The 26,052-nt window shown below is 42.6% G+C and overlaps 1 protein-coding gene across 1 annotated transcript in view; it reads left to right on the top strand.

Moving 5' to 3' along the window:
- The window catches only part of PRKCB (protein kinase C beta), a 344,681-nt gene that overhangs the window by 232,612 nt on the left and 86,017 nt on the right, over positions 1-26,052 (top strand). The window contains exons 4-8 of the mRNA XM_077449335.1: positions 2,860-2,971; positions 14,015-14,143; positions 21,574-21,730; positions 21,826-21,960; positions 25,667-25,763. Coding sequence (XP_077305461.1) covers positions 2,860-2,971; positions 14,015-14,143; positions 21,574-21,730; positions 21,826-21,960; positions 25,667-25,763 — 630 coding nt within the window. The remainder of the gene's footprint in view (positions 1-2,859; positions 2,972-14,014; positions 14,144-21,573; positions 21,731-21,825; positions 21,961-25,666; positions 25,764-26,052) is intronic.

The raw sequence follows: 26,052 nt of genomic DNA, 5'->3' as shown, positions 1-26,052 counted from the left end.
ATTGGTATCTGATGGGGCAAGCCATGCCAGCACAGGCAACTCAAATTAGGTGGCTTCTCTGCATCTATTGCCACAGTTGCTTCCTTATCTAGGGGCCCCATTCTCCATGAATCCACCTCTAATGCAGACAGTTCTTACACTTTCAGTGCTGCGTTTTTTTTTTTTTTTAACTGTTTTCAACACGGCACAGAAATGGATAACCTTAAAGCAAAGGTCCACCCACTGCTAGAAAATTAAAAACCAGCAGCTACACATACTGCAGCTGCTGACTTTTAATAGGACACTTGCCTGTCCTCGAGTCCAGCGATGTTGGCACCGCTGCCGGGTGCTGCCGCTGCCATTGCGGGTAAGGGAACACAGCAGTGTAGCCTTATGGCTTCACGCCAGGAACCCTACTGTGAATGCGCAAAGCTCCGCTCCTCTCTCCTACTGGCCCGGCGACAAGGGGGAGAGGAGGGAGCCGAGCCATGATGACAATATCCGCGGCTGTGGCTATTCCCCCCCAATTATGGCACAGGGGGGGGGGGGGAGAGAGAGACAATGGAGCGGAAGTTACACTTTTGGGTGGAACTCCACTTTAAGTAACTTGCCCATGCTGGCCATTATACTTGCTATACTGAGTCAGACTAAAAAAGAATCCAGCCAGTTGGAAAAAATGACTGGACACCTTATACACGCATACACTCACTGGAGCACCAGGCAGGAGAAGGGAGTGGGAGTGGCTGGCTCTGACTCTCAGCCAAGCGCAGATCCAGTTGCCGACCGGGCATCTGGGTGGATCCCAAAAATATGGTTGGGATACTTCCAGAGCCTGGAGCGGCTCTGTGAAAGAAGTCCACAGTGGACTTTAGCCTACTGTCAGCTGATTATGAGTCAAGTTCGCTCCTGTGATCCAGAAGAGATGTTTGGCCAAGAAAAGCTTTGGCTATTCTTGGCCTATTTTAATCTAACAATTTACTTTTTCGTTAGAATGGAGTTATCCTTTAAAAAAAATTTAAACTGTTTTTGTTCTAGGAAAGGGTGGCAAAGGGTTAGGACCACTGTACGGTTTTTATTGTCTGTCTTGGTAACTATTGTCACTAGGACTGAAAGTGGTTGGCCCTGATATGTCAGGATATTTGTACATTTGTTTCTCATCAGAATTAACCTTGGATATCTATAGACCATTCTACAGGTTTATTTTGTGTACAGCTCTATCATAATAATAAAAATCCAGTGATCCAATACAAATAAGAGGCGTGGAGGAGAGGCAATACCAATTACTGATAAGAGGCATGGAGGAGCTCATCTATGAGAAAAGATTAGAGGAACTGAATTTATTCTCTTGAGAAGAGGAGATTAAGAAGGGATATGATCAACATGTACAAATATATAAGGTGTCCGTCCATATAGTGAATTTGGTGTTTGAGTTATTCACGTTTCGGCCAACACTCTTTACGTCTAGAGGAAAAAACATTTAATCTCTAAATACGGAAAGGTTTCTTCACAGTAAGAGCTGTGAAAATGTGGAATAGACTCCCTCCAGAGGTGGTTCTTTCCAGCTCAGTAGATTTCTTTAGGAAAGGCCTGGATTCTTTCCTAAATGTACATAATATAACTGAGTACTGACATTTACTCTCTCTCTGGGGATCAGGAAGGATATTTTTCCCCTGCTGTATAAAATTGGATCATGCTTTTCTGGGGTTTTTCACCTTCCTCTGGATCAACTGTGGGTATAGGATTGTGTATATGGGATTGTATGATATTATTATTTTTATTTTATTTTTATGGTTGAACTGGATGGACTTTTTTTTTTTTTCAACCTGATTAACTATGTAGTTCTATCTATGGCTAGTTCACATATGGGCAGATATTGCACGTTTATATATGCTTTTATGATGTTTTACCATCTTTAAATAGAAATTTTGGATTTCATATTTAAATTGAGTACTCCCTTTTCCTATTTGGGATTACCAGTGGCTACCAGTAAAGTAAAGTCCTACACCATTCTAGATTTTATTTTTTATTATTTTCTTCTTTTTGCAATTCATTGGGATGTGGTGCCACAATCTACAAGTTTTTTTTTTTTTTTTTTTGTCTCAACCCCTTTTTTATTACCTAGGACTGAAAGTTTGCGTTGTCTCCAGAACAGGAATAGCAGGGAAGTCTTCCAATGGGTGCACTTGTTTAAGTAAAAACTGTCTGAGAGGGCATTTCCTTCACTTTGGGGAAATTTCCTTTTACCTCTTGATAAGTTTACAGATCAGAATGTAAAGTGTAATCTCCACATTGGAGCACATGAAAAAAATATATACTGACAAGCGTTTTACTTCCCTACGCAATCCAAAATGAAATAATATGGGCTTTAGCTTGTTAAAACCTTTAAATAAACCTACAGTATGCGATATATTTAAAAAATTTAAAAGGTAGCACGCATGTTGGAAGCATTTGTGCAAGCTGAATAAAATTTCACTGTATGTAGTCTAAAAGATTTAATTCCGGTATTATCAGCTCCATCTAGTGGCCAAAATGCAATATAGATTTCTGAAATGCCGCAAAGAGAAAACTATAACACATCTTGACCACTAGATGGAGCTTATGATATGGGGAAATAAGCTCTTGGAAAACATATGGTGACATTATTATTAGCTTGCAAGAATGTATCTGACATTCCTTGCACAAATGTTTTATAAATGGATAGTTGGTTATTACAGCTGATTTGCATAAGGTATTTTGTGTGTTGGGTATATAGAAGCCTAAAGGTCCTATTGGCTTTTAGCTAGAGCGAACTGGTTCCTGAATTCTACATTTATTTAGTCACCCATGAGTTGCTATTGTTGTAATCCTTTTTTTTTTTCTTCTTCTTCTTCTTTTTTCTAGGATCCGAGAAGTAAACACAAGTTCAAAATTCACACGTATTCCAGCCCGACCTTCTGCGACCACTGCGGTTCCTTATTATATGGTCTCATTCACCAAGGGATGAAATGTGAAAGTAAGTTTGCACTGTGCTGCTCTTATTACTGACCCTATGGCTGAAGTGTATCTCACGGCAATAAAGACTTTTACTACCTTTTGCGTCTTCGAGTCTGGAAGTAAAGTAAAATCTCTCCAGTGGACCAAAAAAAATTCAAAAGAAAAAAAAAAAGTCAAAACGTGACTTGAGGGCTTGTTTACATCATAGTCTATGTGCAGGCAGAGGCAACGGATTGGCTGCTCCTCTCCTAGCAAACTTTAAGGGGTCTATTTTGATATTTATATATATATATATATATATATATATATATATATATATATATATATATATATTTTCTCTCTCTCGCTCTCTTATATTTATATAATATAATATATAGACCCCTTAAACTTTGCTAGGAGAGGGGCAGCCAATCTGTTGCCTCTGCCTGCACATAGATCCCACCTCCATCAAGGCATCTAACCCAGCAACAGAGCTGTGTGTGTGTGTATATATCTATCTGGTAAAATAAGTATTGAACACATCACCATTTTTCTAGGCAAATATATTTCTAAAGGTGCTATTGAAATTTTCACCACATGTTGGTAACAACCCATGCAATCTATACATACAAAGAAACCAAAACAAATAAGTTCAGAGATGAAGTTAAAAGAGAAGTATGGGTTTCTGTTTTTTCTTATTTATTGTTAGTTATACTTCGGTGGATGCTGCACCTGTTCCCTGGCGCCTCTACACTGAGAACAGAGCGATCAAACACCACCAATCACTCAGTTCTCACAGCTCAGTCAATAGAGAGCTACTGATTGTCAGTCACAGCTCTCTGCTCTGCCCCTCCTCGCTCATTGGAGTGCTAGGCTGTGGAGGGGGCATGAGCAGCCGGCTCAGCTTCTCAGCAGCGCACTGAGCCGGGTGTCGGTCCAGGGATCTGGTGGATCCCGACTCCATGGCCTGGACTGACTCTGTGATGTCAGCAGAGAGCGTACTTCAGCCAGCTGTCTACCGAAAATGAGTCGCAGGAATACAAAACAAACTGCACTTCTGTGATCCATAGGATCCAAACGAGCTCAGGCTGTACTTCTACTTTTGTAATATAATGGAATGAAACAGGGAAAAAGTATTGAACACGCTAACTGAAATGTATTTAATACTTCATACAAATCCTTTGTTGGTTTCAAGACGTCTCCTGTATGGAGAAACTAGTTGCATTGCTAAGGTGTGATTTTGGCCCATTCTTCCACACAGTCTTCAAATCTTGAAGGGTTGGTGGGCCTCTTCTATGAACTCTGATCTTTAGTTATTTCCATAGATTTTCTATTGGACTCAAGTCAGGTGCTTGGCTCAGCCATTCGGGCATCTTTATTTTTATTTTTTTTAAACCAATTGAGAGTTTCCTTGGCTTTATGTTTGTGATCATTGTCTTGCTGAAATGTCCACCCTCCTTTCATCTTCATCATCCTGGTAGATGGCAGCAAATTTTTATCAAGAAAATCGTGGTACATTTTTCCATTCATCCTTCCTTCAATGATATGAAGTTTGCCAGTACCGTGTGCTGAAAAACAGCCCCACACCATGATGTTCTCTCTCACAAATGCCACGGTTGGTATGGGGGGTGTTTTTTGGGTGATGTACAGTGCCATTTGATCTCCAAACCTGGTGTGTATTATGGCATCCAAAGAGTTCAATTTTTGGTCTCCTCTGACCAGACTATATTCTCCCAGTATTTCACAGGCTTGTCTAAATGTTGTGCAGCAAACTTTAACTGAGCTTCAATGTGCTTTTTCAGCAATGAATGAAGTCTTTGGTGGTGAGCGAGTATACAGGCCATGGTGGTTGAGCCAAAAAAGTATTGTTTTCTTTGAGACAATTGTACCTGCTAATTCCAGTGTCTCTGAAGCTCTCCACAAGTGGTCCTTGGCTCTTGGACAACTCTTCTGATAATGCTTTTACTCCTCTCTCAGAAATCTTGCGAGGAGCACCTGGTCGAGGCCAGTTTATGTTGAAATTATGTTCTTTCCACTTCTGGATTATGGCCCCAACAATGCTCACTGGAACACTACAGAAGGATTTATAAACTTCTGAATCAATGCCATCAGTATGTTTTGTAAAAATAAGGTTGTGAAGGTCTTGAGGGAGCTCTTTGCTTTTACCCATCATGAGATGTTTCTTGTGTGAGAATTTTTTATAAGTCATCAGTTGAGACTGAACCAGCTGATATTAATTTGCACTGACAAGGGGCAGGATTGCTTTCTAATTACTGATAGTTTTCTTGGCTTTCCAAGCCTTTTTGCACCTCCCTTTCTACATGTGTTCAATACATGCATTGCGACTCTGCAGTGGTAAATGTGGTATACAATCACCCGACACTAGTTCGTTTCCACAATCCATGACTTCACAGTTCACACAAATGTTTTAAATTCAAACTGTAGCACTGACGTAAGTCATTTTTTTTTCCCACAGTAGCGTGACAATCCCACCTCCAATCTAACTACTCTCACCTTATGGCATGGACCCCTGTGCAAACAGGCAGGTATCAAAAGGGTTAACACGGACCATAAACTTCTCTCACGTCTCCTTAGATCTCAGCAAGGACACCAGGTCATGGGTAGAAAGAAAAGATCTAAGTGCTCACAAACTACTCACATAAAGATGATAAAAACACAGCGCGCAAAGCCGACAATCGTGTTAGTTCCGTAGGGCAGCAGTGGCTGATGTCATGCGTAGCCCCTCCCCCATACATCCAATCAGAACTTCAACGTCACCGGACTCCTCCCCCCTTCCCTTTTGTTAGCAGATGGAGGCACTTGGGGAAGGGGGAGGAGTCTGCTGACGTCTATGTCTGTGACGTCACCGGATCTCCAACGGAACTCCCTGAAGACCCGGTAGCTGGCGCAGAGGTGAGTACCAATCAAAAGAATTTTGAGCGATCCAAAAATATTAATCGAGGAATTAATCTTTAATTTGCACAACCCTAATATATAATATATATATATATATTTATTATTATTATTATACACACATTTTGCACAAATGTCACAAATAAGCCTGATAATTTGTGTAATATGTTTACTTCCTATGATTGTCAGCTCCATCTAGTGGTCAAAATTCAGAAAATCTGGCACATTATGGCCACTAGATGGAGCTGATCATCAGAGGAAGTAAACATATTACAAATTATCAGGCTTATTTGTGACATTTGCACAGCATTTTTTTTTCTTTTTTTTTTTTATAAATAGCCTTCTTAGCATCCATGGCTACATATTATGTCCCTCCTGAAGCTCTCTGGGAGATTGTGCCAGCTGTAACATGATGTAAGACAGACTGACTGAGTCAATTATTCCAGTGCTCTTTGTATGAGGTTAAATTAGTACTTACTGGTTAGAGGTGGACCATCCCAAGCACATATCTATGGTCAGCTTTAACTTTGCATTGTCATTCATCAGTGGTCGCAAGTGCTGTGCAAAAATAAAACTATGATAAAGTCAGAAAGTTCACTCCATTTACTTTAGGCTCAGTTTTATATAAGGTCACACGTTATGTGATTCTGTGTCAGCTTCCTTATCTTTGAAACATAGCAAGAAGACCACAGTAGAGGGGTCAATATATCTTGTGTATAAGGTCTCCCTGCACACCAGATTACTGGCTATAGGCCAGATACAGCATTGGTAAGCCTGGGGCATCTTGTAAAAAAAGCAGAACAGGTAGGCTGTGTTCCCGTGTGCATTTCATGACTTAATGTTTAATCTCAACAGAAGCACACCTTTAATTGTATTTCCTAACTAGGCAAAGGATTAAGGCATTCGGCAGCTGAGCCCAATAACGAAATGTATCTGTATGTTTCAAGAAAAACTCTAGGCTCCTCAATAAACCCTTTTTTTTTTCTTTTGGTTTGTTGAACAAAAATCGCAATTCTTCCCTCTTTGAGATTTTTGCAGACATCTGTATATGCAGATGTGTATTTGAAACACGTGGCTAGAATGTAAAATAGGTTTAGTGTGACCTTGGCGAGAAGCATCTTAAGGATAAGTTGGCTCACAGAGACATCTAGTGGATGTGACTAAAATTGCAGCTTGAACAGTATCCTCATAATAATGATCGACATCTTAAAGTGCATACAGTACAGGACACAGGTTCCTTTAAATTTAAAGTACGGTTAGATCCAGATACCTGCAGGTGAGTATGATGGCAAATAAAATTAAAATTAAGACGACCTGTGTAACCTCTCCCACTACCAGCAATCCTCAGTGTCCTTAGGTGACCTTTCTCTACTGAGAAGCTGGTTTCTGGCTTATGATTCCTATTCTACCGGAAAATGTAATTTGCTGCATTGACAATACTGCGGTAATATGGTTGCATATTCTGGATTAGTTGACCCTTGTCAGCGTCTCCAGAAACCATACCTGTGCCCTACCACATGGAACTCGCAGGACTGGCCTGTAAAATTGCCTTCAACACTGTACTGTGCGTGTGGCACTTACCCTCAGTACAGACTTGCAACGCATTGTAGCTAGGTACAGAGGGCTCTACAGGTCCAAAGCAGTGGCAATCTGAATTCCCCCCCCCAGTCCCCGAAGTTGCTCTCCATTAAGAGGAGGGTGTGCCCTCCTGAAGTCGGAAAAGCAGGGTATTTCCTCTAGTGGTATCTCCTCTAGGAAGTTTCCTGTATGCTGGTGTCATGGAGTCCCCACCCAGTCAATCACATCCCATTTCCCTTCTTCCTTTCCCCAGCCTAGGGGGTAGTCCCTGGACAACAGGGCCCCTGCCTGGGCCATAGAGGGAAGGGTGATGGCAGTACCTTAGGCTAGATGCAGTGTGTTGCAGGTCAGCTATGATGCTGAGTTTGTTGTGGCCATGACTTGGTGTGCGCCACTGTTGCAGCCATGAACATAGCATGGTTTACTTTCCGCGTGGTAAGGAGATTTTGGCGCAAGCCCTACACATTTGGTTGTATAAATACCCATTCTGTGAGCATAGGCCTGTCTTTTGTAGGAGGTACACAGCCTTTCCCCTTCATATTGCAAAACAGGCATGCTAAAGCTTCAGCAGCTTCCCTGCCCTGTATTGTGTCCCAGGTCTCCACCTTCAGTCATTGACTTGGTTATCAAGCAGCCCTCAGTCATAGGACACAGGGTGTCTGCATACCTTGTGCTCTGCAGCAACAGTCTACGCTATTAGGAGTACCCCTCAGGGGATTCTCTCAGAGAGAAGGGAAATAGGACAGTGAGTAGACCAGCATGCACTGTGCACAGGAACATGATGATGTTACTTTGTATTCCTCTCAGAACTCTGCTCCTGACTCTTTGGACATCAGTTAAGTCTCCATACTTGGCAGTCTCTTTTCGTCTCCTCCAATACTCCCCATTCTTCCATAAGAGAACTGTTCATGTGGGAGTACAGCATGTGGGTTAACCAGTCCTCTATACGAGGATTGGCCGAGACCACATAAAGTAAATATGCCTTCCAGTAGGTTTGGGCAGCAGTATCCAGTGGAGGAGGCCTAACACAAAGTAGAAAATGCATGTGGTTGATCCAATTAGTCCTTGCCTTGTCTTCAAAGACCCAGCCAACAAAAGGTTTGAGGCGCTTCTTAAAGCCTCTTATGCTCTGTTTAGCTCAGCCATGCATCTTTTTTTGTAGTCTGGATAAGAGCATGGTGCGCAATCCCTTGTCAACCCTGACCGATAACTAGGGTTTCTCCCAGAAGCATTGCACTGCTGCTTAGTCAGTTGGGCAGACTCTCTGGGGTTGATTTAGTAAAACTCTAGAGTGGAAAATCTGGTGCAGCTCTGCATGGAAGCCAATCAGCTTCTAACTTCAGCTTTTTCAGTTAAACTTTTTCAAAAAACTTGAAAGCTGATTGTTTTCTATGCAAAGCTACACCAAATTTTGCACTCTCCCCCAATGTGTCAAAATTCTCACTTGGCCCTCATGTCAGTACAGCTGTACAGGAACCTTCTGCTGTGGAACTGGTCACTGGAGATTGATTGAAAGAAATGTTTAGAAAGTATTCCGTTTGATGGAGTGCAACTCTTTGGAGAGTCAAATGTTGGGAGACACGGAGTTTCATCATAGACCATTTTCCTTTACCTGTCCTTTACTCGATCTGGGCCAGAGCATCATTTGGACTTGAGCACACTGAAGGGTCTTGGCATTTTCTTTCAGAGACCATTGGCCACTCATGCCTTAGTAAAGTATTTTGTTCAGGGGGTGGCTGTCCCAGTTCGTAATCCCGTCTTGTCTTGGAATCTCAATTTGGTCCTCTTGGTTTTAAAAAAGCCCTCCATTTGGAATATTCCCTTGCTTGTAATGTAGATTTTCTGGTGGCTATCATGTCTTTGAATTGTGTCTTTTAAACTGTCTGTCATGTTGTAAGAAACCCTTGCTTTTTCCTCAGTCAAGGTGAGTTTAAGGCGTTGGGTCTCCTTTCTGACTTTGATAGTTTTCTCCTTTCATGTTAATCTGGACACCATCCTGAATTCTTTGTCCAAAGCACCCCAAAGAGATCTTTACATTTAGATGTAGTTTGGGCAATGCTCTTGCTTTGGTGGAACAAGAGGCAGATCTGCCATTTCTAGGTTAGGCAGGTTATCATTAAGGCTTATGCCATGAAAGTTAGGAACCTTCCTTTCTCTGTTTCAGTATACTTAAAGGGGAAAACTTTTTTTAATTTTGGACAGAGTGGAGATGGATTAGAACACCATTTTTTTTTTTTTTTTGCTACCTCTACCTTTGTAGGGAGAGTCACCCTTTCTAATTGTCCTGTTTACCGTTATCACTTAAAGTGAAAGTATTAAAAATAAAATCCAAATTATGGGTTGCCCCAAGAACAATAATAGAAGACAAATCTTCCAATGGGGACACTAGTTCTGGTGACCTGGGGGACCCCAAGGGATTCCCTTAATTTGCAGGGCTATGGGACAAGAAGTAAAGGTAAATGACAGAATATATAAGACAGTGGTTATAGCCCTCCCTTAGATCCCTTTCACACTAGGGCAATTTTCAGGCGTTTAATGCTAGAAATCGCACCTGTAAAGAGCCTGAAAACTGCCTCCCATTCATTGCAATGGGTGCTTTCACCCCGGACAGATGCAAGCAGCATCGATATGTCCATCTCTCAATGGAGCCGGTTCACACAGGTCAGGGATGGCAGCGGTCTGCATTCAAAAAGGGTCCTGTGCATCTTTGGGTCTGATTCAGGTGCAAATTGAGGATAAAATCCGGGTCTGATTTGCACCTGAACAGGGGACCAGGGACGCCCCCCGGACCCCAGGCATGAAACCACGGCTGCATGTGTGTGAACCCAGCCTCAATCTACCCCAGTGTGTGGGGTTTACAACTGATCATGAAGATCTGCCAGCACAGTATAGACAGGATTTATTATCCAGTTCCTGCTCGGCTTATAGCAGTGCAGCCCCATCAGTGATGCCTGACAGTGCCACCGATCTGTGCCCATCATCGGGCCCATCTTTCCGCCTGTCAGTGCAGCCTCATCAGTGAAAAAAAAATACTTATTTACAAAAGTTTATAGCAGAAACTAAGAAAACTTTTTTTTTTTTTTTTTTTTTTTCTTTCAAAATTTTTGGTCTTTTTTTGTTTAGTAAAAAATAAAAAACAGTGGCGATTACATACCACCAAAAGAAAGCTCTATTTTTCTTAAAATAAAAAAAATAAAAATTTCATATGTATACAGTGTTGCAAAGCCGTGCAATTGTCATTCAAAGTGCAACAGCGCTGAAAGTAAATCTGGACAAGAAAAGGATAAGAGTTCCCAGTATTGAAATGGTTATAGACAACAACTTCCCAGCCCCCTCCCTCACATTACATAGGAGAAAGCTAGGTAAGACTTTTTATGCAAGTAAAGAGGTGTTTTTTTTTGTTTTGTTTTTTAAACTAATGACAATGAGAAGTTATAACAAATATAAAGTAGGTGTTAAGCTAATTTGAATGCAAAGGTAGGAAGACATATTAAAGGGATTATAAAGGCTTAATGTTTTTTTACCTCCATGCATTTCAAACCTTCAGTGTGCAGCTCCCCTCTCAGCCCCCCCTAATACTTACCAGATTCTGATCCCAATCCAGCGATGTGCACGAGAGCCCAGGCTCTCCCGGGTCTCTCCCTCCTTATTGGTTCAGATACTGGAGCCATTGGCTCCCACTGCTGTCAATCACAGCAAGTGAAGGGAGGTGGGCCTGAGCTAGCACACACAAGCAGGTGCAAGAGCCCAGGACTGTTGTCCCCAAAAACATATGTAAGCTTTTAATTTTTAGGGCCTTTTAAAAAGTAGTTTACAATATTTTAAAGAGGAAGTAAACCCTGATGAGTTTACTTCCTCTTTCATTCCCTGCAAAGGCAAAGCATAATGGACTACTATGCATCGCATAGTAGCCCATTATGTGTCACTTACCTGACACAGGAGCCAGCGAAGTCACCGCTGTCCCCTGTAGTCCGCCGCATCCATCTTGTTGGTGGGGTCTAGCAGCTTCGCCGCTGTCATTCGGCGAAGCCGCGATGACGTCACTCCCGCGCATGCGCACGGGAGCCGACACGAGCGGCAGCTCCGTCGCTGAGAATGCCACGCTCAGTGCGCCTGCGCGCCGCTGTCTACGGCGCATGCGCCGTAGACAGCGGTGCCCGTTTTCGGGCAAATATCTCCTAAACCATATAGGTTTAGGAGATATTGCTTGGACCTACAGGTAAGCCTTAATCTAGGCTTACCTGTAGGTCAAAGTGGTTTGTAAGGGTTTACAACCACTTTAAGCCTTTTGGCTTTCGTTACAGTGCCTTCCATGAAGGTCTTTGCTTAAATGATGTCTCAAATAGGATGATAATGCTCTAAAAACTAGAACACTCCTAAAGCCACATCTGTAGTAAAGAGATAAATGTTAGAAAAAGGAGGGAGCCAAGATGGCCCTAAATCGGACTTTAGAGGCAAGGCGGACGATATTATAATAAAAGTATATTTTATTGATGATAATTAATCGCAAAAGGAGCGAGTATCAAAAGAATGAAAAAACAAAACACAGCCATACATGTATGGCGTGAACAAAATATTAACACCATATAGACAGCACTGACCCCCTGTGCGTCAACGTGTTTCGCTGTTTTGCTTCGTCGGGACACATTTAGGGGCTGTTAAACGGAACAGGTCTCACTATCTACAATAAAGCGCATGGATCAGACATTGTGTAATAACATATATAGATAAAAACATGAGCCGCTGTCCTATTCGAGTGACATATACACAACATGCACTACCTTGTCAGCATAAAAATATATTCGCAGATGGAAATCTTCCTGCTGAGCGTCAAACATCACCGTGTAGATAAGATATCATAATTTCCAAATTTTAGTGACCATATGGTAAGCTAAAACAATTAACATAATATGTATTAGTCTCAAAGCAGAGCCAAGTTCAATACTTGAGTAGACAAGAAGGGTATAATTGTACATACGAGAGCAAAAATATTGCTCCACACAATGATTGCAATAATATCATTTGCAAATGATACGGAGGGATAAAGGGGGGGGGGGGGGGTATGAACATGGCCTTCAAAAACTGTATTTTATCCACAGTGCCAGTGGTATTTATAGTCACCAAAACATGGATATGTCCTTCTCATGATGATAATGTTCTGTGCTCCTATGTTGTCACAGGGGCTTACAGTGCAGTAGTGGTCCAATGTTGGCGCTATCAGGAAACCCATTCTGAGAAATCCCATACAGCCATCGTTTCAGTACATGTGGATAGGATGTGGCTGCAGCACTGAGATAAACCAAGGAATGAAAAGGGCGAAGATATGGAAATAGTGTGTTGGCACGGTGTTCCATGCAAAAAAACGAATTGTTGCTCAGTTAGGGGTTTCATCTCTGGCAGTTAGAGGGCACATAGGGGTTGGAACAGCATGCCATGCTATCTTCCAGCTCTTTTCTGAACATATCGGTGATCAGTAGATACAGCTCAGTTATAGCCATGGAAAAAGGAGTAATAAAGTACTATATGTATCATTATATAACATGCACAGGCGTATAACAATTTAAGGGAAGTTTAAGGGAAAAAAAACTTACATTTTAAATAAAGAACTTTGAAGCAAAATTAGGGTCACAACATCTGCAGCCTATAAATTGACCAACCATGCAGCATGTTCAGTGCCCATCTGCAGCCTCACCTTTCCTATCCTTGTACCATCACCAGTGTTGGGTTATCCCTGCTGTCTCCGAGGGAAGAGGAGGAGAAAACGCCACTGAATTAAACAGCCGCGATCTCCTGTGTACCCGGCGCTCCGTCACTTCTAGCCACGCCTCCTGGCCCTGCTCATATGATAGACAGAACAGTGGCCCAGGAGGCGTGGCTGTGAGTGACGGAGTGTCAGGTCCACAGGAGATCGTGGCTCTATGTAATTCAGCGGCACTCACTCCTCTTCCCTCAGACAGCAGGGATCGGTGTATAACACGCACCCATGATTTCCCCGATTCTTAATTATACACCGCTAAATACGGTAATTAAAAAGTTTACTTTGTAATGTAAAATCATTAGAGCACAAAATAATGTATTTTTTAAAACTGTATTAAAGCAGAACTCACAGAATTTTTTTTCTTTCCCCTAAACAATGCAGTGCAGGCACCGCCCCATTGCTTAACTGCTTGTTTTGTCCAGGGGGCACAGAAAGGTTATACTTACCCCATCTTTCAATCCCCCCGGAAAACGGCACTCCCCCAAGTCCAGCGGGGGACTGTTCCTGCCATCCTCACATCTAGAGCTGTGCTTTGGGTGTGATGAAATCAGAAACAGTCCATGCACAAGACAGCTAGTGTGGAGGGGGGGGGGGGGGGGGGGGCAGGAGCACCAGGGACCGGTCTTTTGCTCGGAGGATCAGGGGATAAGGTAAGTAAATCTCCGCTCTCTTCACCCCTAGACAAAAACGAGCAGTTAACCCACGAGCATTTCTTTAACTTCCCCCTCTTTACCAGTTGGCTCTTATTGGTGTTGTCTTTGAAGAATGTTGGATTCGTGTTTCTATTCAAATACAATGTAAATATCCATGGTGTTCCTTTTTTTTGCTCCACAGCATGTATGATGAATGTACACAAACGCTGTGTAATGAACGTGCCAAGCCTCTGCGGAACAGACCACACCGAGCGCCGGGGCCGGATACACATCAAAGCTGACATTGCTCAGGATGTGCTGACCGTTGTGGGTGAGTTGTTGTGTGTAATGTTTTGTGTAGGGTTAGTCTTTTTATCAGTACAGTGGGGAAAGTAATTGAATCCCCTGCAGATTTTGAAAGTTTGCCCCCTTTACAAAGAAACAAAGGGTCTATAATAATTTATCATAGGTGTACTTTACATGATAGAGACAGAATATCAACCAAAAATCCAGAAAAGACACACAAAACAAATGCTATAAATTAAGTTGCAGTTCAGTGAATTAAATAATTGTTATCCCCAAGCAAAACATGACTTGGTGCTTGATGGTGAAAGCCTTGTTGGCAAACACAGAGGTAAGACATTTTTTGTAGTTGATTATCAGGTTTGCACACATCTCAGGAGGGATTTTGGTCCACTCTTCTTTACAGATCTTCTCTAAATCCTTAAGGTTTTTTGTCTGTCTCTTAGAAACTCAGTATTGGCTCCCTCCATTCATTTTCTGTAGGATTAAGGTCTGGAGACTAACTAGGCCACTCCATGACCTTGATGTCCTTCTTTAGCCTTGGCGGTATGTTTTGGGCCATTATGCTGGAAGACCTCTCTTCAGTGTTCTGGCTGAGGGAAGAAGGTTCTCATCCAAGATTTTACAATACATTGACCTGTCCATTGGACCCTCAATGCGGCAACGTCGGCTTGTACCTTTAGCAGAGAAACACCCCAAGGCGTCATGTTTCCACCTCCGTGCTTGACTGTAGGGATGGTGTTCTTAGGGTCATAGTCAGCATTTTTCTTCCTTCAAACACGGCAAGTTACGTTAAGGCCAAAGAGCTAAATTTTGGTCTCATCTGACCACAGCACTTTCTCCAAGTCCCTCTCTGAATCATTTAGATGTTCATTGGCATGACTGTACATGTGCCTTCTTGGGGAATCACAGTATGCTTTGGTGTTGTTTCTCTGATAAATGTATGGACCGACTTTGCCGCATTGAGAGGCCAATGGATAGGGCCATGTATTGTAAAATCTTGGATGAGAACCTTCTTCCCTCAGGCAGAACACTGAAGATGGGTGGCGTAGGGGTCTTCCAGCATGACAATGACTCAAAACATACCGCCAAGGCAACAAAGGTGAGGCTCTAGAAGAGGCACATTAGGGTCATGGAGTGGCCTAGTTGGTCTCCAGACCTTAACCCTATAGAAAATGTATAGAAGAACCTGAAATTTTGAGTTGCCAAGCTGTAAAGAGGAGTGGACCAAAATCCCTCCTGAGATGTGTGCAAACCTGGTCACTAACTAAAAGAAACCTCTTACCTCTGTGATTGCCAACAAAGGTTTCTCCACCAAGTACTAAGTCATGTTTTGCTTTGGGATCAAATACTTATTTTACTCACTGAGCTGCAACTCAATTTATAACCTTTGTATGATGCGTTTTTTCTGGATTTTTGGTTGATATTCTGTCTCTATTATTTAAAATACATCTATAATAAAAATCATAGACCCTTCATTTCTTTGAAAGTGGGCAAACTTACAAAATATGCAGGGGATCAAATATTTTTTTTTCCCCCCACTGTATGTGAAAATCGGAATATACTGAGATAAAAAGAAACACATTATAAATGTATTGAAGAGTTACATATGTGTCTATACTGATCTCCCCAGCACTAGCCCTACTGGGGATCTATAAGGACACCCAACATTCTCACCATACAAAACTGCTGATCTCTCATCTCCTGTACTATGCTAACAAAGACGTTTTACTGAAATGGACCTCCGCTGCCCTTCCTGGGATGTCATCTGCAGTGGAGGGGGCTGAAGCGGCCGGTCCAGGCTCTCAGTGGATCGCTGAGAGGCTGAGCCAGATGCCAGTTCGGTCATGTGGGCGGATCCTGACCATATGGTCGCAATCTTTCCAGAGCCTGGACCGACTCTGTGACGTCAGCAGGCTTCAGCACGCTGTCTGCTGAAAATGGATCACATGAGGGCCGAACGAACTGCACTCCTGTGATCCACAGGAGAAGTACAGCCAAATGTACTTCTCCTTTAACCATGTCAAATAGTTCTATGTTGTATTCTGTATCACATTTATGACTTCAATAAATATCTCCCGTTTTGTAAAGGGGGGGGGAGAAGTTACATATGAAAATAAAGCAAATGCGTATAAAAATAAAACACACAGAGGCCCAATTATAACAGAGCAGATATCACTATTCACTCTCCATTATTCTCTGAAATTTAAATCCTGTCCTATTCATAAGATTTAGGTTGTGGTGTGGAGCCGGTGATGTGCCCACAAAGTTCTTACCCCTCGGCGCACCGGAGAGAGCTTTGTGATTAGAAGAGGGCTGGTCATGTGACTGTGATATGTCCCATTCCTGGGCTCTCCTTCCAGTTTTTTCTCCCTGACACTTTATTTTATTTCTCTTGCTCTCTACAGCTTTGGGCTCCTGCTAGTAGTAGTTAACTTTGTTCTATGTACTTAGCCAAGCTATTCTTGTGAGGCAAAACATTGGGGTTGATTTACTAAAACTGAAGAGTGCAAAATCTGGTGCAACTCTGCATAGAAACCAATTCGCCTCCAGGTTTTTTTTTTTTTTTTTTTGTCAAAGCTTAATTTAACAAGCTGACATTAGAAGCTGATTGGCTTCCATGCACAGCTGCACCAGATTTTGCACTATCCAGTTTTAGTAAACCGACCCCAATGTATACAAACCTCTCCTGAACCGCACAACACCTAAAGCCTGCAGGGAATGAGACATTTCCAGCAGTGTTAATCTCTCTGGTCCTCAGCAGCTCTCACTGATTTCTGCCGCTAACCTTCACATCATCACTGTCTCCTGTAATGATCTGGAGGGGTCAGAAGAAGCAACCTGTGAGCGCTGCCGGAGACCGGGGGATCAACACTGCTTAAAGCGTTGGTTTCTTTGCAGATTTCCGGGAATGATTTCTGCTGAATAAAATTGTGCTTGGTAGCATAAATGGCAGGAAAGGTAAAGCGACAGGATTGCTTTAACTGGTGACCCGTTCCAGACCTTTGAATCAATTCTCCCTTCCTTTCAGACAATAGTTTAATGAAACTAGCAAGGTATTTTTTTTTATAAATCAGTAATTGCTTCTATAACATTTTAACCTAATGATTTTGACACCATGGTGTTTTTTTATTTTCAAGTACGTGTCAGGGTGAAATAAAAACACGTAAGCATCCCTTTAAAGATCCTGCATGTACAGAAAATAATAAAGACGTCCCAGAAATATAAGTGCATTGCACACTCCCGCTGACAGCTCCACCTGAGACAGAACAGGTCTCTGAAAGCACAAAAAAGGACACAAGGGGGTGCCAGTTAACTGTAGCATTAATGAACACTTTATTAGTATACAGTGAGGGAAAAAAGTATTTGATCCCCTGCTGATTTTTGTACAATTGCCTACTGACAAAGAAATGATCGGTCTATCATTTTAACAGTAGGATTATTTTAACAGTGTGAGACAGAATAACAACAAAATCCAGAAAAACGCATTTCAAAAAAGTTATCAATTCATTTGCATTTAATGAGTGAAATAAGTGTTTGATCCCCTATCAATCAGCAAGTTTTCTGACTCCCAGGTGTCTTCTATACAGGTAACGAGCTGAGATTAGGAGCACTCTCTTAAAGGGAGTGCTCCTATTCTGATTGTTACCTGTATAAAAGACTCCTGTCCACAGAAGCAATCAGATTCCAATCTCTCCACCATGGCCAAGACCGAAGAGCTGTCCAAGGATGTCAGAGACAAGATTGAGATTGTACACCTACACAAGACTGGAATGGGCTACAAGACCATCACCAAGCAGCTTGAAGAAACCCAAAATAGCTGTTAATCTCCCTCGGTCTGGGGCTCCATGCAAGATCTCACCTTGTGGGGTTTCAATGATCATGAGAACAGTGAGGAATTGGCCAAGAACTACACGGGAGAATCTGGTCAATGATCTCAAAGCAGCTAGGACCATAGTCACCAAGAAAACAGTTGGTAACACACTACACTGTGAGGGACCAAAATCGAGTTCTTTGGCATGAACTCAACTTGTGTTTGGAGGAGGAGAAATGCTGCCTATGACCCCAAGAACACCATCCCCACCATCAAACCTTATGCTTTGGAGGTTTTTTTCTGCTAAGGGGACAGGACAACTTCACCTCATCTAAGGGACGATGGACGGGGACATGTACCATCAAATCTTGGGTGAGAACCTCCTTCCCTCAGCCAGGGCATAGAAAATGGGTCGTGGATGGGTATTGCAGCATGACAATGACCCAAAACACAGGGCTAAGGCAACAAAGGAGTGGCTCAAGAAGCAGCACATTAAGGTCCTGGAGTGGCCTAGCCAGTCTGCAGACCTTAATCCCATAGAAAATATGTAGAGGGAGCTGAAGGTTCAAGTTGCCAAACATCCGCCTCAAAACCTTAAAGACTTGGAGAGGATCTGCAAAGAGCAGTGTGTGTCATGGTTATGCAGTGATCTTTCTGTGTTTGCTTACCTCCCCTCATGTGTTCAGACTAAGAGGCTAGCCACTTCCACCTGGTGGTTTTTATAACCTCTCCTCTAAGCATGGCTCCACCCCAGGCCCTATCAGGGAGCCCTATATTAAACCGTGCACTGCAGGCCATCAGTGCTGATCAACCATTGTGTATTAATTTGTGTGTTCAGCTTCTGGTTTCTTGCCGTGTGCTCTTTTGTTACCGACTTTGGCGTCTCTTTGACTATCCCTGTTTGCCTGTGATCCTGACCTTTTGGCGTGTCCCTGTCTATTTCTGTCTGCTTGTGGCCCCAACCTTGGCTTTGTCCCTCACCATCCCTATCCTCCTGTTGCCTACTGTGGGTGTGAGCTGGGGGACCCTGGGGGTCGCGACCTGGAGACAGTTGCAGCCAAGTCCATCCTCAACACTCAAGGCTCTGGTGAACACCTGTTGGCTCTTAGACTCCGCGCCCCAGGGAATCTTATGCTCTAACCCCGGTGGGACCCGTATCCTGTCCGCAGCAGTCAGCCATAGGGTCCACAACCTTGCGGTGCACTCCTGATCCCTACGGCGTGCATCTGTCACCTCGCCTCGGGGTGACCTGACAGTGTGACAAAATCCCTCCTGAGCTGTGTGCAGACCTGGTTTTGCAAAGGAGTCGAATACTTATTGCACTCATTAAAATTCAAATGAACTTATAACTTTTTTGAAATGCGTTTTACTGGATTTTTTTTGTTCTGTCTCACTGTTTAAAATAAATCTACCATTAAAATTATAGACTAATCATTTCTTTGTCAGTGGGCAAATGTACAAAATCAGTAGGAGATCAAATACTTTTTTCCTCCACTGTAAAACAGTTAAATGCAGATTCACATTATGGTGAATATAACTGGCTTATCTGCAGCCCTATACAGGATGCAAACCTTATCCTGTATAGGGCTGCAGATAAGCCAGTTGAATTTACTGTCATATGTGTATTTAAGTGTTTTATATTAATAAATTGTTCATTACTGCTACACTTAGCTGGTACGCTCTTCTGTCCCTTTTTGTGCTTTCAGAGATGCATTCTGTCTCAGGTAGAGCTGTCAGCGGGAATGTGAAACACACTTATATTTATAGGACTTTTGCATGTGGACTTTTTACTTTGAAGCTTTATCTATATCAAGACTGCCCTTCATTGGTGGGGTTATTTATGGATAGTATACCCAAATCTTTTGCACCTGAATATTTTTGTGTTGTACAGAAAAAAAATACCTGTTGGCCTGCCAGATCCTGCATTTTTTAAGTGGGTGACAATTTAAGTGTATTTAGGGTTTTATTGACCTTTTGCTTCACAACCACCAGTGATGAATTTATAGACAAGGACATCTTTTTGCAAGACAACCTATTTGATTATTTTATTCAACTAATAAACCCTTAAATTGTCATTTTATGAGACTTTCCTGTTGGCATTTACAGTTTGGCTAAGTCTATACATTGGTGAGGCATGATAACATTATGACCACCCACCTAATACTGAGTCCCTCTTTTGCCGCCAAAACAGCCCCGACCAGTCGAGGCATGGACTTCAAAGTAACATCTGTGTAAATGGCAGGGACCAAGGTTTCCCAGCAGAACCATTGCCCAAAGCATCACACTGCCCCCACCAGCTTGCCTTCTTCCCATACTGCACCCTGGTGCCACCTCTTCCCCAGATGAGCAACTCAAACGCATTGGGCCATTTGCATGCTGTAAAAGAAAATGTGATTCATCAGACTAGGCTACCTTCTTCCATTGCTCTGTGGCTCGTTCTGATGCTCATGTGCCCATTGTAGGTGCTCTTGGCTGTGGACACAGGTCAGCATGAGCAACATGACATGTCTGCAGCTATGCATCCCCATACACAGCAAACTTTGATGCACTGTGTGTTCTGACACTTTTCTTTCAGAACCAGCATTCACCTTTTCAGCAATTTGAGCTACAGTAGCTCTTCTGTTGGATTGGACTACACAGGCCAGACTTTCCCTCCCCATGTGCACGCTTTGACCACCCATGACCCCATCACCCCTTTACCAGTTTTCCTTCCTTGGACCATTTATGATAGGTCCTGAGCACTGCAGATTGGGAAAATCCCACTAGAGCTGCAGTTTTGGTGTTGGTCTGACCCAGTCCTCTAGCCATTACAATTTGGCCCTTGTCAAAGTCACTCAAATCCTTATGCTAGCCCATTTTCTTCTGCTTTCAACACATCAGCATGTTCTTTTGCTGCGTAATATATCCCACCCACTTTCAGGTGCCATTGCCATGAGATAATCACTTTACCAGGCAGTGGTTTTAATGTTAAAGCTCACGGGGTGCCAAATAATCTGTGTATAGTTCAGTAGTGGCAGAATTCAGTGCTGTAGCCTAATTTCACCACTAGATGTCAGCAGATGTCTATTTTGGGAAGGTATTGCATGCGCTTGCAGAATGCAGAATTATATAGAATGAGTGATATTCCACTTAGGCTAAAATTTCACTGGAGGGTGTAGTTATAATAATAATAATAAAAAAAAAAAAAAGTGCCTCTATTGGACTGCATTTGTCTTAGTAGACATTATGACCGTGTGCTATGCAGTTAGAAATTTCATATACAATTAAAGATTTTAGATTAGCACAGTAAAGCCTTCTTAGAACAGACGACGTTGACATGTCTCAATCAATCACATATCCCAAAAATAAGAGGATTCTTCCTCCTTTTAGGACATTAGTCAGAGTCACATAAATCATTCCTTTTTGTCCCTCTGGGCAGATGCACATCAGAACCGATGGTGTATAGTGCAAACATTGCCTAATATTACAGGGCCATTTATTCCAAACGACATACTACAGTTTCAGGCCATTTGGCCAATTATCCAAAAAAAAAAAAAAAAAGCTGATCTCGTGTTTCTTTGGTTTGTTGTTGCTTTTAAATAACAAATTGTTTAGTGTTTTGCATGCTTGACCTTCAAACAGAAATCTTCTTTAAACCCCTTTAGTTGGAGAAGGCAGGAATCTGGTTCCCATGGACCCAAATGGACTCTCTGACCCGTATGTAAAATTGAAACTCATCCCGGACCCCAAAAGTGAGAGCAAGCAGAAGACCAAAACCATCAAATGTTCCCTAAACCCCATCTACAATGAGACGTTTAAATTGTGAGTGAAGTACATTTTTGTGTTTTTGCTACTGATTGGGGTCCTGGGTGTGCTGACAGCGTATGACCTGCCCAGTGTCTTCTCTTTTCTGCCAGCAACTTGAAGGAGTCGGACAAAGACCGCAGGTTGTCGGTGGAAATCTGGGACTGGGACCTTACCAGCAGGAACGATTTCATGGGGTCTTTATCGTTTGGAATCTCAGAGCTGCAGAAAGCCGGAGTGGATGGATGGTAAGTGGGACAACATGTCACATTTCTGTAATTAAAGTGATAAAGTTGAATATAAAGCAAAGCATATAAAATAACATTACTGGTTAAGTGAAAGCATCTTCTGGTGGTTGCAAGTACCCGTGCTGTAAGAAGCAAATGGGTGAGACAATTCTTCAGTGGTCTTCAGGTCCATTTGAAGAAGTGTTGACCATGCAGATCTGGCAACTAATCCTTATTAAAATTGTGATGCAAGCCCATATCTCCTCTGTCACAGCTTAATAAGGTCAGTGGTTTTCTTGGTATATTGTAACATCATAGTCCTTTTATGAATGTCTTCAAGAGGCTTGGAGATGGGTGTGGATGTAGGGAGCCCGGTAGCATAGTATCCTTAACAAGTGGTAACGTAAAGTGAACTTGCACCTTAGTGGCAAGGCTTGCTTTTTTTTTTTTTTTAAAGTGGTTCCAAAGGCAGAAGTTTTTTTTGTTTTTTTATTTCTAAACCTTTAATGCATTCTATGCATTAAGGTAAAAAAACTTTCTGGGTGCAACTTCCCCCAGTCCCCCTTTATACTTACCTGAGCCCCATATCGATCCCGCAGCTCTCCCAGGTCTCTCTCGTCATTGGCTCACACTGCAGGGGAAGTCATTGGCTTCTGCTGCTGTCAATCACAGAGCCGGGGAGAGAAGGCTGGGGGCGGGGCCAAGCCACGCTCTGTGGATGAATGGACAGTGCCCATTGATAGGCTCGCGCCTGCTCGAGTGCCGCCATAGCAAGAGGCTTGCTATTGGGGGGCACTTGGAAGGGGGGAGATGCCGGGACCACCAGTGAGGGACCCAAAAAGAAGATAATTGGGGCTGCTGTGTACAAAACCATTGCACAGAGCAGGTAAGTATAACTTTTTAGGTTATATATAATGTAATGTGCCCCCACCTTCCCTAAAATGCTGACTGAAGTGCAACAAAATCCCCAAATCTCAGAGAATGTTGAGCTGCCCAGATCTTAGAAGACAATTCTGCTCTGTGCTGAAGTGTATTTTTGGGGACTTCTCAGCATTGCCAAGGGTCTTGTCCACAGGAGAATGACGTCACCCCTTGCACTATGGAAGTCAGGGAAAGATGAGTATATCCTCTTTTTCAAACCACAGGTTCTTTTTTTTTCAACTGTTATGGAAAAGGACCACATTGAGCAAGCAAATCTTGCCTGAAGTGCAAGGTCTGCTCTAAAGTGGACTGAGCGTTAGATATGTTTTTTTTGTGTGCGAGTGTTACCTCTCACAGAGATCCCAGCTCTCCCCCTGACAATGCCTTCATCTGCTTTTCATATCAGAAGAGACGGCACCATCTTTGTTCAGGCAAGATTTAACTCCTGGACTGAGCTGCTGGCTGAAAGATGAAAAAAACAATGTAAATCCTGGTACCTGTGCCGTTTTTGGCTATGTTCACAAATATCTGATACAGATCATCCCCTGCAGCAGCCTCTCACCTTGTGGGCTTGCTAGTGTTGCAGTCTGATCACCGGGGGAGAGGAGACTGAGGAAATGCTTCCTCCTGCTTGTAGCAGACAGGTGATATTCTCCTGGACTGCATCTCCTACAGTCATTTGAATAAAGTTTACCAAATAAAATGTTGTGCTATACTAACTCAAAAACATTTCAACAAACGTGAATGCGAAACCACGGAAATGTTTTTTTACTGAATGTATATTCAGTATCTCACAAAAGTGAGTACACCCTCACATTTTTGTAAATATTTTATTATATCTTTTCATGTGACAACACTGAAGAAATGTACAGCTTGTATAACAGTGTAAATTTGCTATCAAAATAACTCTAAACACAGCCATTAATGTCTAAACTGGCTTGGCTGTCATGGCTGTTATCCCAGAAGGAAACCTCTTCTAAAGATGATGCACAAGAAAACTGTAACCATGTCCTGTGGTCTGATGAGACCAAGATAAACTTATTTGGTTCAGATGGTGTCAAGTGTGTGTGGCGGCAACCAGATGAGGAGTACAAAGACAAGTGTGTCTTGCCTACAGTCAAGCATGGTGGTGGGAGTGTCATGGTCTGGGGCTGCATGAGTGCTGCTGGTGTCATGTCAAATTGTGTCCCCCATCGGATAGTGTCCACTGTGTACTGCGCATGCGCAGTACACATGACAAGCAGATTCCGAAAATATCCGAAGATGAACGGCGCCTGCGCCGTGAGTCCAGGTTCAAGCTCCACCATCCAAGTGGACATAGAGTTAGAATAAAAAGAGCCGAGCGAGGCCATGCCCGAAGTGTGGCGAGCGAAGCGAGCCCGCTAGGGGTCTTCTAACTATGTGCGGCCCTATGTCCACTTGGATGGAGGGGCTTGCACCTAGACTCACGGCACAGGCGACGTTCATCTTCAGAGATTTTCCGAATCTCCTTGTACTCCGTACTGCGCAAGCGCTGTGCCTGTGAAGTACACAACGGACACTATTCGATAGGCGGACATTTTTGGACAGAACACCAGCACTGGGAAGCTAAAGTTCATTGAGGGAACCATGAAAGGCAGTGCTGGTCACATGACACCAGGGAGGGAAAATGGATACTTGTGCCCAATTTGGACATTTTCACTTAGGGGTGTACTCACTTTTGTTGACAGCAGTTTACACATTAATGGCTGTGTGTTGAGTTATTTTGAGGGGACAGCAAATTTACACTGTTATACAAGCTGTACATTCACTACTTTACATTGTAGCAAAGTGTCATTTCTTTAGTGTTGTCACATGAAAACCCGCACAGGGAGAACACACAAACTTCAGGCAGGTAATTCTGTGATTGGGATTCGATAGATATCCAAATTTACTTTCTAGTTCAGTATTGAAGCCAGAGACATCCAGGCATTTTAGCATATTCGGGAGGTCAAGAGCGGCTGCCTCTGTTTTTTCTTACTATAGATTTCCTTCCAGATCTTACTCCGGCCTTGTTTTGAACCAAAAAACCTGCAGAGCTGTTTTAGATAATAGTCTTTCTAAAACGGTTGATCTACTTGCTTGGCTACAGAAGAGCAGATATCCGTTGACCTAGGAACAGGAGGATTTTTAATCATTGTTCTGTGTTTTTCCGCCGTAGTGGTCCCTTAATCTTGTCCAACACAGTCTTCCAAATTTTCATATCCTGTTCAGCTCCAGGGTGCATAAACGTGGTTATCAGTCATGTCTCCAGGAAATCATTGCACTCCATTGTAGTCCAGGCTTGTCATCAGAAGAGTCTGTCTAGTCTTTTCTGCTCCTTCTTGTCCCATCAGTCTCCAGGCCACAAAGAACAATAAAGGGGACATGCCTGTCCTTTAACCCGCTCTGGGATTCATATTTTTACCACAGGCTGGAGATCTATTAGTGGTATTCTTACCATCCTTTTGTTTTCCTTCATGTATTAGACACCAACACATTACACGGACTTGATTTATCTGCTATCTCAACCACTATTTTTTCTTAAGATAACTTACAAATTTGATATTTTTCTCTTTGGCCGCCATTTATAAATGGCACTGGTGGATAAAGTGGCTCCCAGTGTTTACATGCACACTGGCATTTTTTCTAAGAAAGAAGCAGCCAGCAATGGGGTCAGTTATCCTGTTTGTGTCCATCCTTAATGTAAATGTAATCTATATCTTTTCATGTATGTCAGGACCAGGGGTGAAACTGTCTTTCATATTATTAATGCTATACTCTAATCTAAAAAATACATTATTTTAAGGTTCAAGATGCTGAGCCAGGAAGAGGGGGAGTATTTCAATGTGCCCGTGCCACCGGAGGGAGAGGAGGGAAATGAAGAGCTTCGGCAAAAATTTGAGGTACCAGTTATTCTAATTTAATAATTGATCTAAGTGGTGCGCAAAGCCAATATCTCTGTAGTAATCCATACTAAAATACGTGTGAAAAAATAAAGTTAAAGAGGCTTTATCACTTGGTCTTAAATGAAAGACTACCCCTCCTTTTTTTTTTTTTTTTTCGATATACAGTAAATTTTATTTTTTCAAATGCTGGGAAGAGGAGGGAGGGTGTGAGCTGTCATGTACCACTGTGTATACAACCACATGTGTGATTCTATAGTCACATGGGCTGCTCAGATGTGATAGGGAG

The sequence above is a fragment of the Lithobates pipiens genome, unplaced genomic scaffold, assembly GCF_037356315.1.
Source record: "Lithobates pipiens isolate NorthernLeopardFrog02 unplaced genomic scaffold, aLitPip1_a1.2 Scaffold_22, whole genome shotgun sequence".
Classification (NCBI taxonomy): Eukaryota; Metazoa; Chordata; class Amphibia; order Anura; family Ranidae; genus Lithobates; species Lithobates pipiens.
This window is presented reverse-complemented; position numbering and strand designations above follow the sequence as displayed.